The following is a 15,131-nucleotide window of genomic DNA, read 5'->3' as shown; positions in this document are numbered from 1 at the left end:
CAACTGCGGTTGTTGCTCCCCACCTGCAGACTCAGTCTCTTCCCCTTGGCTCCTACCACGCGGAGTGGACAACCTTGCATGCGAGTTGCTGCATGCGTGTTGCCGCTGGTCTGCATCAGAGTTGCCGCATGGGAGTTGTTGCTGATCTGCATGGGAGTATGCATGAGAGTTGCCACCCGCTAGATCTGCATGGGAGTTACCATCGGTGCCTGTTGACTGAAGCAGATCAACCTCATGTCCAGTGCCGATGCATGGCTGTATATTTGCTGTGTTCCCTGCGTTAATTGTTCCTAAATTTTCTTCAACAATTAAATCAGTAGGGTTAGCAGGAATATTAGCAAATTGATCAACGATATGTGCGCCCCCAGGATTTATCAAAGTTGGATGAAGGAGATTGATTTCAGACCAAAGGCGTGCGCCTGCATTGGAGTGAAGTTCAGAAAAAGGAAAAACTTCTTCATCAAACACAACATCCCGAGATATATAAACACGCCCGGAAGCTATATTGAGACACTTGAATCCCTTATGGAGGTGACTGTATCCTAAAAAAACACAACGTTTGGATCGATATTCAAGTTTGTGAGAATTATATGGGCGCAAATTAGGCCAAGCACACCCGAAAACACGAAGAGTATCATAATCCGGTTTTTGTTGGAATAAGCGTTCTAGAGAGGGGTGGAGTTTTGGATAATACGACTTGGAACACGGTTTATCAAATAAGACGTTGTGAGAAAGGCTTCATCCCAAAATTTTAGGGGAATAGAAGCATGAGATAACAAGGACAAGCCTACTTCTACGATGTGGCGATGTTTTTGCTCTGTCGCCCCATTTTGTTGATGTGCATGGGGACATGACACTAGATAGGTGATCCCTATTTTGGTGAAGAAGGAATTGAGTTTTTTAAACTCTCCTCCCCTAACGGTTTGCATTGCAAGAATGTTTCGATCAAAGAGTCTCTTAACAAGAGCCTGAAATTCTTGAAATTTATGAAAAACTTCAGACTTATACTTCAAAAGATGGATCCAAGTGAATTTACTGTAATCATCAATAAAACCCACATAGTATTTTTTTCTACCAACTGATTCTGGTGCAGGCCCCCAGACATCCAAGAACACAAGTTCTAAAGGAAAAGTAGACACACTTGAAGATCTTGAATAAGGCAACAGATGACTCTTAGCTTGCTGACATGCATCACAAACCGACCTACTAGATGATTCATCTAGGCAAGACAAATTATTGCTACTAATAACTTGTTTAACAATCAGTGGCGGAGCTTGAGGATAAATACAGAGGGGGCAACAAGACAATATGCATGGTTTAGGAAGCGTTAGGGTGTCCATTATAAAGTTTTATACTAGCAAAACATACATAAGTACTGTTGCAACCTCTATAAAATTGCAAAAATGAGGGGGGGGGGCATGGCCCACTATGGCCCCAATGAAGCTCCGCCGGTGTTAACAATAGCTGAAGACGGATGACCAAAACGACAATGCCACCGTGACAAGGGAATCCTAGCAGCACCACAAGCCTGCTTTATTGGATATGAAGGAAGAGGATAAAGCCCATTGTGACATCTCCCTCTAAGAATTGTATTCTTCGTTGCCTGATCCTTGATCAAAAACAAGTTTGGATGAAATTCCATGAATGCAGAATTATCAGAAGCTAGATTCTTTGTTGCTTGGGGACGAACATAGAGAACATTTTTAAGATGAATATCACGATTTGGGGTACGAACAGTAGTATGACCAATATGACTAATATTCATACTTGCACCACTTGCTGTGTGGATCTGATCTCCTCCGTTGTACTTGTTTCTGAAGGATAGCTTCTCCAGCTCACCAGTGATATGGTCGGTGGCGCCGGTGTCAGTGTACCAATTAGTGTCAATGGTGTAGGAGTTCATTACAGCCGCTACTAGCGTCGTATCCGGCACGTAGGTCTCATCGAACCTGTGCCAGCATCAATCCGCCGTGTGCCCGAGCTTGAAGCAGACTTGGCATAGAGGGCGTTCATCAACATCAGATGGCGGCGCACGGTGGTTGTTGTACCCACCGCTCCCGCCGTCCCTTTGCGACGCGTTGTTGACGTTGCCGCGACCACGGCCACGCTATTTGTTCTGGCCGCCGTGTGCTCCTTGACCACGGCCTCCTCCTCTTGCGAAGCCACCATGTCCCCGACTAGTGGCGTTCACCGACCCAGACCCGGTGAGAATACACTCTACCAGTTCTTCATCATCAAGCCGTCGTCCGGCTGCAGCCATCTCATCGCCAAGTGCCATCATCTTCGCGAAGTACTCAGCAGCGGTGGAATTTCCCGTCTTGGTGTTGGCGAGAGCGATGCGGATGTTCACGATGTGTGCACGCGTCTGAGACGCATAAATCTGCTCGATGGCCTTCCAGACCGCCGCCGCAGTCTCACATGTGGAGACTTGGATCTTCACCTCCTTTGCGAGCGATGACAGAAGAAAGCTCAGGACCTGTTGGTCCTTGGCTTCCCATTCCTCAAAGGCCGGGTTCTACCTCTTCTCTTGTTTTCCATCAACGGTGGCGACGAGCTCCTCTTCGGGTGCCTTGGTGTCGCTGGTAATGTGCGCATGGAGATGAGCGCCGCGTATGGCTAAACGAACTTTGGCTTTCCACAGCGCATGATTCAGCTTTCCCAATTTCTCCGAGACAGCTTGGCCAGAGAGAAAATTGGTTGATGAGTTGGAGCTAGACATGGCGCTGGATTTGGTGGATTGGATTTTGTGGAGATTAGGCTCTGATTATCATGTAAGTGATATCAGAGGCGCAGATGGTGGAAGCACCAGGCCCGATCTTGGGTCCTTGGTGACTGCGTGTTTCTCATTAGATGGAAAAGCCCCATCTGTAGCACTTTACATAAATAGCCAGCTGACAACCTTTGGGAGATCACCCAATATTCTTTACATGGACAATACTCAATCGTACTCCTATTCATGCGTGATCTATTCTAACACATGATCTAGTCTACCGCAAGATCTGGTCATAACACATATGCACACACACTTGATCTAGTCTAACGCATGATGTGGTCATAACACACATGCACACGCATGATCTAGTCTACCATGGTTGTTGCCGAATGTTAAGGTTATCCTTTAACAGCCTGTTCCACTGATTTCCTTGACGTCCACGATTCCGACCACCTCTGTCTCTCCTCTCACGAGGGATCCATCCACGATTGCCATGACCATTCCAGCCGCGTCCACCTCTGTTTCCCCCAAATCCCCTGTCAACGAAATCCACAATCGTGAGGAAGCCGAGCCTTCACCGCTGTGCCATCCCCCTTCACGGTCGTAGAGGAGCCGCTAGGGTTCCTGGGAGCATCTCTGAATCGCCCAAGCACGAAGAAGCGGAGAGAGGAGAGAGGTCGATGAAGAGGCATGGGAAAAAAGTGGTGGAGAGAAGGATGCCGTGTAAGACGGTAAGACACTAACTCCAGAAGCATCTGGAGTTCGCTTCAAATTTTGCACGAGCTGACATGGATCAACTTATTATTCGCTTCAAATTTTGCAACTCAGTTGGCAACACATGAGCTGAGGCATCGATCCATCAAAACATTGTGCTTCGGTTTGCACGCACGACGCCAGCTAGCCGGCGCCACTTAGTAATCAATTACTGATAAGCATCCCGCCGCCTCTATGGCCGCCGGCTGCTTCTCCTTCGCCATCATTGGCTTCTCCCCGCACGACGGTTCTGTCTTTGATGCATTCGCAACTTGAGTCAGTGCATTTGCCGCTGGTGAAGCCGCAACCCGGTTCAATCGAGCAGAGGTTCTAGCACATCTCGTCGTTGTAGCACTTCATCCCCCACGTCAATTGGCAGTCGAGGTGGCGTGCTGTTGCGCCTGCAACCACAAGATCGATCGAGTTTTATTTATTTATTTATTTGGAGATTTCCAAGCATGATGCATTAATATTAGCTGGTATGTAGTGGTAGAAATCACGATATGACAACGCCATGAGCAAGGCCAAGGTGACCAAGGCAGCGCCCAAGTGTTTCTTGTTCATCATCGGCATGGTCACGACTTGAGTGGACAAGTGCTTGCGTATGTACCAACAGAGAGCTAATGTGTTTGATATTTATAGAGAAGTATAGGGATAGAGGTATAGAAAAGAGATAATGTATAGATATTGTTTTAGTTAGAAGCTAATGATTTCCCCACTAGCCAATTAATGATTTCCCCACCTAGCTTCATCCTGAAATATAAAGGATTTTCATTTATTCTAAGTTAAACCATTCTTAGTTTAACCAAGTTTATGAGACAGAATATTAATATCTATCACATCAAAGGAGTATTCCAAAATTGTAAGTCATTCTGCCTTCTTTAGAGACATAAATTTTACCATTTATCGAGACATACTTATTGCATCGTAAAACATATATATCTATACAGGCCAGAATGACCTATAATTTTCAATGAAGGGAGTACATTCTATAGAGTATCAAATGAAGCATCAAGTTAAATGGTTCGGCCGAGGACAACTGAAATCATTTATTTTTTTAGATTTTAAATTAGTAAATACATTTTTTATCTTGATGGCCCATATCTTTTCTCTGGTATCTGACTCTATCCCTTCTGTTTTCTCTCTGCTCTCTTTCTACTGCATACTTTAAAGAAACGGTTCCCATTTTACTCCTCAACATCTGCTTCTTGTTCCACTTCTACCTATAAGGGCCCAACTCTAGGGGCAGGACAGGACATGCGACCGCGCATATTGGAGAGGGGCCTATGACCTCAAATATGCAGTACCTTACATGCATATGCATTGTCACACTAGAGTTGAGGCCCACATACCATCTAGTACGTGAGGTGATCACAAATGCAAAACACTGCATCGACAGACAGTCAATATATAGACGGATTAGGCTGAACCATCTTGGCGCACCATCCTTGTGGATCACTGTCCGTGGTGACAAATCACAATTATCACTTTGTCATAAAAAAATCTCTTATCATCTCCTCAAGAGCTTGTCGGTATCCATGCAAGATTGTGCTTTTTTTCTCTTGTCCCTACACTCCTAGTGCTTAATCATTTATTGTTGTTGGGCCTGAGTATAAAAGTACTAGATGTAGACTCTATGCTCTTTTCGAAAGGATTTGAATTGTCTTCATAAGTTTTGGTTTCACTAGATTCGGCTCAAGATATTCAAATCATAGTTTTGCGATCTTGGCCAACAACATTAGAAACTGGTGTATTTTTTGCAAGGTTGGATATCATCCGACCTTGCAGTAAGTAACATTAACAACAATTGACTCTTCTACTGATTTACTTCCTCCAGTACCCTAATTTTGAATATTAGAAACTAGATCTGTGCTATTATCTTCACCAATAGTCTTATCAAAAGTACAAGCATAGCATTAACGAGATTGGATTGATGACTGGATAAAGTACCTCAACTGTTCATCTCCCTCGGTACATTGGTGTTGTTGGGTGGATGCAACTTCTTACCTTAAAGACACTAACATTCTTTGGTTTTTGGTGATAGGACCAGGGGCGGACACATCGGTGGGGCGGGGGAGAGGGGGGGGGGGGGGGGGGGGGGGCTCAAGCCCCCCCTACCCATCTCGGAGCAGTGGAACCCCCTGTGGAGCCCCCATAAAATTTTAGGCAAAGTTCTATAGTGTAGGGGGGCTGAGACGTAAGATCGAACAACAGTGTTGTTCAGCCCCCCCTGAAATATTTCTTGGGTCCGCCGCTGGATAGGACAGAAACAATCTTGTAGTTGTTTATTCAAATTCTTGCATGTACTACTTATATAGCGTCTTTATAAAGTGTCAACATATTGCTTCAGTTGAGTTTTGCCATGAAAAACAAAACAACGTCGTCTCCAGTGAAGTCACTGAAAAGTGTATTGATGCAAATTTGGTCCCACACTCAAAGGAAAAGCACACCTAGATCACATGAGAATTGTTTAGACTGCTCGAGGAAGCAGGGAAAACCAACGTAGCTAGTTTCAGCAGATCTACCACCGCAAAGATCCTAGAAACGCCTCTCAGGAAGGTGCCTGGAGAGACACACCTAGGTTGTTCTAGTGTTGATAAGGGCACCTAAAACACCGACAAAAATAGTCGAGATAAGTAGGCAATGTTAGGGCAAAGAGAAGTTAGGGCACCTAAACCAGCTTATTGAACAACAAATGGAGGCTAGAAGATGTTAGAGCAAAAAGAGTAAAAGAGAAAGGTAGTGTCCCTTTATATTTAAGGTTGTGGTACACTTATCCTATGGGGGTCGGTATCCTTTATATATCGTATTGAAATACAACTCAAATGGATCTTGGCTGCTTTAAAATTGACTTAGCCGGTTTCCATGGGCTAGATCTTCCATGGAGCTTAATTTCCTCATGTGGACAAAACAATTATCCTTCTATATATCACAACATCGTTTAAGGGTTGTGATTCTTACCCAGGCTCTGATATTAATTGAAGGGCCGAAACAGGTGACCAGAGGGGTGGGGTGGGGGTGAATGGGAGCCTCAAATTTTTCTTGCCAACCAAACGAGTGATATGTAGGCAATGTCCCAAAAACCAACAAGACCCTCTCTTCTAGCTACTGCTAAGATCATATAGTCACAATGGATCTACTGACCTTAGGAACAACGATAAGCTTATTTTTGCAGCCTATGAACTTTTGTAGAAAAGTCAAAACTTAGGCAAATGAACTCCAAAAATTGTGAAACTATGCACAAAGCTTGTCTACCCCCATTGGGAGAAGATATTCCCAAGAGGTCTTGACCAAAAGAATAAGACTTCTTCACGAATTTTGAGTTTCCCTAGTCAAATTGGGGTTTTGTCGAGAAAGCACAAAAGGATGAAATCTGGACGCTCGTGGAAAATCTATTGAAAGCAAGGCTTAGGTATGTTCCCAAGAGGTCATTGCATACCGATTGAGCACATGAATCAATTGAGAACTCTCAGCTCAAATAAATTACAAACAAATGGACTTGAGGCAATGAAAAGAGGAATTTTGGGAACGAATCTTGAGGGTATGAGTGCTAGGGGTATACCAGTGACTTAGAAAGCAAGCTATTGGCTACAAAACCTTGGAAGCCAAGATTTCTGAATTGATCCGGTAGGAACCGATTAGAATTTTCTTGTAACAAACTAGGAAACCCATGTGTAACCGATAGGGATTCTATTTGTAACCTTACCTTCCGGACTATATAAGACGGGGTAGGGGACCCCCAATCGGTATCTCATTTGATGACATCATACGTAGTAGACAATCACATCAGTGCCCCTGTAAACCACCAAGCACACAACATAAGAGGTATATTCCCCACTGGATGTAGTGTACCCCGTACTTGAGCCAGTATACATCTACGTCCAGTGTGCTACCCCTCTGATTCCCTGTGCACAAAACACTACTGTCCATTATCGAGGACAAAACCTATGACAACGTGACTAACTAATGTCAACACGTGTCCAACTTCAGCCATGGTTGACTCCTTCGCCTTCCTTCTTGACTTGACTGACGCCACCTTCATCACACATGTAGATGCATGTCCAGCCTCCGCCAAGTGCCACGATGCCATCATCCTCCGCCTTGACTTGTTCGACACCGTCTTGCTCTTCTTGTGCCCAATGTGAGCCGCCCATGCTCCGTCATTGGCCTCTTGGTCCTTCAGTCCAAGCCTAATCATCTGTCCTTCACCGCTCCTGGTCCACCCGGCACGGACTCTGCATTTGACCTTCTCTGTCGCCGTCGACCATCTTGGTGCACCCAAAACTACACATTCACAAGGCAAGGGAGATGTTGCGCAACACACTCAACACAACACAACACAACATGACACCCGGGTTAGCCATTATCATAATCAAGCAGATATGAAATACGAACTTAACTGGAAAGCCTCAAACCTATCAACTCTTGTGTCAATCATTGATCACACATGGATGCGACCAAGGCATTTCTCAACTCGTCTCTCAACATTTCAGTTTACTCTTTTGTGTTTAAACTTCTTTGTCACCATTTTTTCAAGAGAGTAAACCATTCAAAATATTTGTTTGCTAGCATTTAGTTAACTGTATACATAAGGGGATGGTGAATGCTGTCCATTTCTACTTGGTAGTTTTTGACAGAGAAACTTTTGGCGCTGCTGACGCGACTGCTTATGCTGTCCATAGTGAAGAAGTATTCTCTGGTTCGCATGCATACAAGTTTCCTTGCATTTGTCCTTCATTTTGTCTGCATTGACACACTCCACTGCACCGGGAAAAAAATGTCTTGTTTATGCTTACTACTACACGTACATTCCTGTGCCGTGCACCATAGAAGTTCAGAAGAGGGGTCCAAGGTAAACAAATGGACAGCATATGCCTGAGAAAGGTAAACAAATTACAAATGGCATCAATCATGCCGTGATATTATAACTACCTGTCTTCATCAGATAGCTGCGAACTAGATTAGACAAATCATGCATCAATGGCGATTACCATGACCGTTGCAGATAACTACATCTGAGAAGAAACCGAGACCTGACGCCTCCACTTCATCATCATCTGAGAATAACAAGGCCGGCATGCTTTTGTCCTGTCGTCCCTCGCAGGCGGCGGCGTTCACGGAGCAGCAGCTGAAGCAGCTCCGGGCACAGTGCCTCGTGTTCCTCTCCATCAGGTAATTAACACAGTTATCGAGTTCCTCACTTGCACAATTTAAACTGTTAATCCGCGAGGTTGCATTTTTCCATTGATCAACAGATCCCTGTCTCCTGTTTCTGTTCATTCAGAGAGACGGGTCTGATTTGGAGTTTTGGACGATGGCTGATGGGGTTGTGCTTGTTTAGATAGGTAGATGATCAAGCCTAAAGTTGTGTAATTACTAGTACTAAGGAAATAAATGAATTGTTTGTTATGTAGAAACAACATGGTGCCCACGAAGAAGCATCTGGAAATTGCACTCGGCGAATTTTCAGCGGAAGGTAAGAACTGGAACCAGTAGGTTACATGTGGATTTCAGGCTGCCACACAAACATTTTGTGGTTTCATTGGTCATCCTGTCCTTGATGAATATAACGTGAACTAACCCCATCTCGACGACCAGGCAGCAGTAGCCATGGCGGCAGCGGCGGCGGCGGAGACAACCGTCTGGACATGTCCAGGCTGGCAGGCTGTCGACCTCCGGGTGGAACAACCAGAAGAATTGTACGCCGAGGACCGCGCAAAATGCAGTGATCGATAGGGATTGCATATCATTACTGTTTTACCACTCCTGTTGTATAGGGCATAGGCATTTCAGCATGACATTTTCTTCGGAAATCGGAGTCGAATGGTATATGTGAATACAGCAGATTCATTGCTCTGTTATGCACAAACTCTTGTTCTTGTCTTGTAATAGCTGGTAACCCAGAGAATGATATTCGCTTTCAGTATTTCGAACTATTGACTCAGGACCAATTCTCTGGTCTAAAAAACAGTTACCTTGTATTTGATTTCTGCATTTGTTACTTTATGTTCAAGAAGACATGTCACACGAGAACTTTGTTGCTCGCCATACCTGAGCAGCTCCCTTTTCTTGTGTATGCATGAATGAAGTTAATTAATTTTTTCTCTACATAGAAACTACTATGAAAACCATACCCATAAGTCGAGAAGGTTAGTTTCTACTCGATATTTATTGCTCTCTCAATACTCTAAAAAATATCTATGGAAGCTGTGGGATGCATGGGACTGGCCTAACACCTTTAGAAAGTTGCACCACTTATTTGGTCCGGGCCTGGGGAGCTAGCAGTTTGACTTGCTTTCAGTTGTATGTGATCAACAGTGCAAGCCACGTAATTTAATAGTAAGATTTGGAGAATGGATTGCCTTTTATTTACAATATCAATTCTTGGGCATTAAACTACATTTCTTTATAACCATATAATTGGATGTAACCACATCAATTTATCTTAATGGAATATGATTACGGGTCTATGGGGTGTGATTGCTATATGTATATTGGCTGTAATGGATAATTAGTAAGGTGCCATATGGTTGATTTTGTCCTGGGTGTCTCAGTGGGTTGATTCTGTCCTAGGTGTCTACATAGGCTGGTTCTACTCTATCCTAGTGCATAAATAGACCAGGACTAGAAAAAAGAGAAGGCTGGTGTAAACTAAAGGAAAAAAGTCTATTTTACCTCCTCAACTGTCGCGAAAGTTAGATTTTCCTCCCTTAACTAGAAAACCGGACACAACTCCTCCCTCATCTTCTAAAACTGGACATATGACCTCCCTGGTTGTTTCTCTAGGTCATTTTTCTCTCTCTTTTATCTTTAATTCGGCTGAATCTTCAAAAAATCATAGCAAATCACAGAAAAATTATAAAAGAAAAAATCTAATTTTTTCGGACTCCACATGAGTAGATCTACACAGTAAATCTATGATATGGTATGCTTTATAACAAATTTTTTGCTCTAGCTTTTGATCTATGCTTTTCATAATTAATTCATAGCTGCAGTTTTGTTGGTTCAATTGTAGTGAAAATTTTATGGTGGGCCAATCCTTGTATGCTTGAGCTGTAATAAAAATTTCATGCTTATTGGATCATGTATGACTGAATTATGGATTTATTCAAGTTTATGCTTGTTAAATAGTTTTCAAATAGTTAAATGAGTGTAAAAATAGAAATTGTGTGTTCTATGTGTAATGTTCTATGTGACAACAAGATTATGTTAAGTGTTCATAAGATATAACAATAGTAACATTACGTAGAGAACACATATTTTCAACTTTTACTCACTTTTAACTATTTAACAAGCATAAAACTGAGTAAATCTATATAACTCAGTCATACATGAATCATTGAGCATTAAATTATTACTATAGCTCAAGCATACAATGATTGGTCCACCATTAAAATTTCACCACAATTGAACCACAAAAAACTGTAGTTTGAATTAATTACAGAAAAAAATAGATCTAAAGCTAGAGCAAATATTTTGTACTAAAGCATACCATATCATATGTTTACTGTATAGATCTAGTCATGTGGAGTCCAACAAAATTGGATTTTCTATTTTACAATTTTTCTGCGATTTACTATGATTTTTTCAATAATCCAGCAAAAATCAATATAAAAGAAAAGGAGAAAAAACACCTACGGAAATAGTTGGGGAGGTCACATGTCCGGTTTTAGAAGATGAAGGGGGAGTTGTGTCCGGTTTTCTAGTTGAGGGAGAAAATACTGACTTTTGCGATAGTTGAGGGAGACAAAATAGACTTTTTCCTAAATTAAATGGGCATGGTATACAATTAATTGAGCCTAGGCTGGTGTAAATTAAATGGGCTTGGTCTACACTTTGGGCCCACAAATACATTTGGCTCACTAAGACTCTAAGAGGATGCACATTTGGCACGTCACTACATGGGCCTTACTAGGCCTCAAGGTATTTAGCGATTTTTAGATCAGATCATGACAAAATGCAAATACCACAAAATTATTAAATACTAAGGATCACAAAATCTATGACGAAAACACACATTTTCATCATAAAGCATTGTTTAACACACATAATTTATGACGAATGGGTTTGTCTCACAAACGTCATAGATGGTGCTACTATGATGAAATTTTTAAGATTCATGATGCAAATCGTTCATCATAGATCCCCATAATTCTTGTAGTGAGATCGGTGAGAGTAGAACACCATGAACCCATGTTCAATAACCAGATCTAGAATTAAAACCATGGTATTCATACTTTAAAATTTTGTTAGTGAAATTGACACAGTTTTTTTTTTTTTTTGGAAATGACTCGATAACAATATGACAGCCTACAAGTTTACGCAGGTTAGTGTAACTAGATTAAACATGGCCTCCACTTGAAAGGCGAGGACCTAGACTAAACATTACTAAAATTTCTTTGAATAAACCGGCACAAGACAGGGCCAATTTATACTAATAACGAAGAACTGTACTAAAAATGACTAAGTATCTCTTTTAATAAAATCCAGGCGGGGAATCTCTCACCTCTGTAGTTCTTTCTAAAAAATAATGACTAATATAATAGTTGGCTGTTTTGTGAATATTGATTAGTTGGGTAAGATTAGCATTTGGATCCCCCCCCCCCCCCCCCCCCCCCCAACCCCATATTAGAAACACGATGGAAGGAAATTGAAGGCCGCTCTCCATCTTACCCAAAAGACACCTAATAGACGCTAGAAAATTTGACGCCTTAGTTTCTTCAATGGATCTTGGATCACATTGTGATAATAAATATCCAGTCCAAATGCAAATGAATCAAGTCTAAGTTTATCCAAAGCACTAGGGTTTGATTGGACTTTGAACGATCCACATACTACTAGAGAACAGACTTTAGAACGATGTCCCAATTTGGCATTAGCCTCGGCATTTTTTGCCCCCGGGACTAAAGGACCCTTTAGTCCCGGTTGGTAATACCAACCGAGACTAAAGGTCCCTGCCCAACGGTCGTCCGCGGGGCAGGGGCCTTTAGTCCCGGCTGGTAATACCAGCCGGGGTGATGCCCCGGGAATAAAGATTAATCTTTAGTCCCGGTTTGGACCCCTAACCGGGACTAATAATCCCGGCCTATAATTCAGCTCATTTCTTCCTCCCCGAGCCCGAGCCATTCCATTCAAACTCACTGCCTCTGTTTTTCAGCTTGCTGTTGTTCTTGCTCTCTCCCCCTCCATTGGTGTTGCTCTTCGATTTTGGAGGTAACAAACTTAATCCTCTTATGTTTTATCAGTAGCTTATCTCATTTTGCGATGTAGATGCATGTGTAACTTTATATGTTGGACTTTATTATGATTTTATATGTAAACTTAGAAAATTGTAGAAAATCCGTACTAGTTGAACTTGCGGACCGTGTTCAAGTCGGCGAGCATGTTCTCTGCCGAGCGGTAACGGACGTCAAGGAGGAGCTTTGATTCTACGAGGGAGAGCGGCAACGGTCGTGGAAGACCGTGTTCCCTTTCTCGTAGAATCGGAGCTCTTCCTTGGCCTAGTACGGTGCCGTCCGGTGGAGAAATGCTCGCCGAGTTGATCACGTAAGCAAGGTCAACTAGTACGGATGGTTATTTATTGAAACATGTTTTTGAGCTATAATTTGATGGATATTTGATAACTTCAGACCTACAAATGTCATCTACAAATGTTACTATCCTCGGCAACCTAAACGTCCGCGAGCTCGCCGATATCGAGCAGGTCACTTAGAATTATTTTTTCCATGAAATGAACTACTTAGAAATCATGCCTTTTTTTAGAATTAAATTTTCCATGAAATGAAAAACTTAGTAAATAGTTAGAAAATTATAGAAAATCCGTACTAGTTGAACTTGCGGACCGTGTTCAGCTCGGCCAACATGTTCTCTGCCGAGCGGTAACGGACGTCAAGGAGGAACTTTGATGCTACGGGGGAGAGCTGCAACGGTCGTGGAAGACCGTGTTCTCTTTCTCGTAGAATCGGAGCTCTTCCTTGACCAAGTACGGTGCCGTCCGGTGGAGAAATGCTGGCCGAGATGATCACGTAAGCAAGGTCAACTAGTACGGGTGGTTATTTATTGAAACATGTGAAATCCGTACTAGTTTTATTTAAATATATCATTTTAGAAAATATGAAATTTACACTAGTTTGCAAAAATAAGTATAGAAAGTAGATGACAACTGGTACCGGATCATCGGCCTCTTGTTCAGTTGCGAAACGACTGAGGCCAGAACTCCTTCTCATTATCTGCGGCAAGTGTAAGCAGAAGATTGTGATGGAGTACCGAGTCAAGAGACAGGGACCCAACAAGGGCCGTGTTTTCTACAAGTGCCCGGATCGCGATGTGAGTTTCTTACGCATTTTATCTTTATGGCTAATTGACCTGCTTTTCTTGAATATTTTTGACTAAATATTTTTTGGCTTTAATTACAGTGGGAGGGCAATGGATGCGATGGTTGGTACTGGGAGGAAGATTATGCTACATACGTGCAGAATTTGGGTGCGCTTGAGGTAGCGGCTGCTGCTGATGAGGCAGTGAGCCAGCAGGAGAAGCTTATTGATATTCAACAGAAGAATAATTTGTCTGTTTTAGTTGCGTACGATCACGAAATAATTATGTTACTAAAGTGCATTGTAGTTTTAGTTTGTTTAGTGATAGTTGGGATTGCTTACGTTGTAGCCAGACTTAGTTAATTAATCAACCGTGTGTGTGTCATTTATGTTGTGTAATAAAATACTAAATTATATTCAAGGTTTTCATAATTTGTCGTGTAATACAGATTATGTCACGCCATTGGATGTACAATGCCGATCGCCGCTCCCAAGACTTTATTGAGGGCTTGCACTATTTCTTAGGTGTGGCCGAGGCAAATAAGCGGGATGGTTTCATGTGCTGTCCATGTGCCCTATGTAAGAATTTAAAGGAATATTCAAGCTCAATGAGTCTTCATTCACATTTGCTTAAGTCAGGTTTCATGTCAAACTATATATGTTGGACTAAGCATGGAGAAAGCGGGGTCATGATGAAAGAAGGTGAAGGAGAAGATTTAGACATTGATGATATTATTGCTCAGTATGGTGCCTTTGATGATACTACAATGGGGGGAGATGAAGAAGAGGTAGCGGTAGAAGATGATCTCAGTGATGCTCTTGGCGATGTCATTCGTGATGCACAACAAGAATGGGAAAGTGAAAAAGAGAAAGTTAAGTTCGAGCGCATGCTTGAGGATCATAGGAAGTTGCTATACCCGACGGCCGAAGAGGGGCAAAAAAAGCTGGGTACAACACTGGAATTGCTACAATGGAAGGCAAAGAATGGTATATCCGACAAGGCATTTGGGAATTTATTGAACCTCATAAAGAAGATGCTTCTGAAGCCAAATGAATTGCCCACCACTACGTACGAAGCAAAAAAGGTTGTCTGCCCATTGGGATTAAAAATCCAGAAGATACATGCATGTTCTAATGACTGCATCCTCTACCATGGCAATGAATACGAGAATTTGGATGAATGCCCGGTATGTAAAGCATCGTGGTATAAGATCAGGCGCGATGATCCTGGTGACGTCGAGGGTGAACAACGTCCTAGAAAGAAAATCCCTGCCAAGGTTATGTGGTATGCTCCTATAATACCACGCTTAAAACGTTTGTTCAGAAATAAAGACCATGCAAAGTTGTTGCGG

General features: G+C 42.5%; 1 protein-coding gene and 1 pseudogene across 2 annotated transcripts; one reads left to right on the top strand and one right to left on the bottom strand.

Annotated features, from left to right (window-relative positions):
• The first annotated feature begins 3,154 nt into the window (after nt 1-3,154).
• Nucleotides 3,155-9,379, top strand: LOC136482449 (uncharacterized). 2 transcript variants are annotated; one of them, XM_066479660.1, is made up of 5 exons: nt 3,155-3,444; nt 8,297-8,350; nt 8,472-8,638; nt 8,881-8,942; nt 9,065-9,379. In XM_066479660.1, the coding sequence occupies exons 1-5, from the start codon at nt 3,394-3,396 to the stop codon at nt 9,193-9,195; spliced, it is 465 nt and encodes a 154-aa protein (XP_066335757.1). In that variant the 5' UTR covers nt 3,155-3,393; the 3' UTR covers nt 9,196-9,379. The 2 variants fall into 2 exon arrangements, with proteins under 2 accessions (XP_066335757.1, XP_066335758.1); XM_066479661.1 differs by lacking the exon at nt 8,297-8,350 and having other exon boundaries at nt 8,571-8,638.
• LOC136483894 (uncharacterized) lies at nt 3,451-7,620 on the bottom strand (annotated as a pseudogene).
• Nucleotides 9,380-15,131: the final 5,752 nt, after the last annotated feature.

Source organism: Miscanthus floridulus, chromosome 9, assembly GCF_019320115.1.
Source record: "Miscanthus floridulus cultivar M001 chromosome 9, ASM1932011v1, whole genome shotgun sequence".
NCBI classification, from domain to species: domain Eukaryota; kingdom Viridiplantae; phylum Streptophyta; class Magnoliopsida; order Poales; family Poaceae; genus Miscanthus; species Miscanthus floridulus.
Note: the sequence above shows the minus strand (reverse complement) of the source record. Positions and strands in the feature narration are given on the sequence as shown.

Coding starts and splice junctions, on each gene's coding strand:
- LOC136482449 (XM_066479660.1), top strand. CDS start 3,394: ATGAAGAGGCATGGGAAAAAAGTGGTGGAGAGAAGGATGCCGTGTAAG. Junction 8,351..8,471: donor ACAGCATATGCCTGAGAAAG/GTAAACAAATTA, acceptor TGACCGTTGCAG/ATAACTACATCTGAGAAGAA. Junction 8,943..9,064: donor CGGCGAATTTTCAGCGGAAG/GTAAGAACTGGA, acceptor CTCGACGACCAG/GCAGCAGTAGCCATGGCGGC.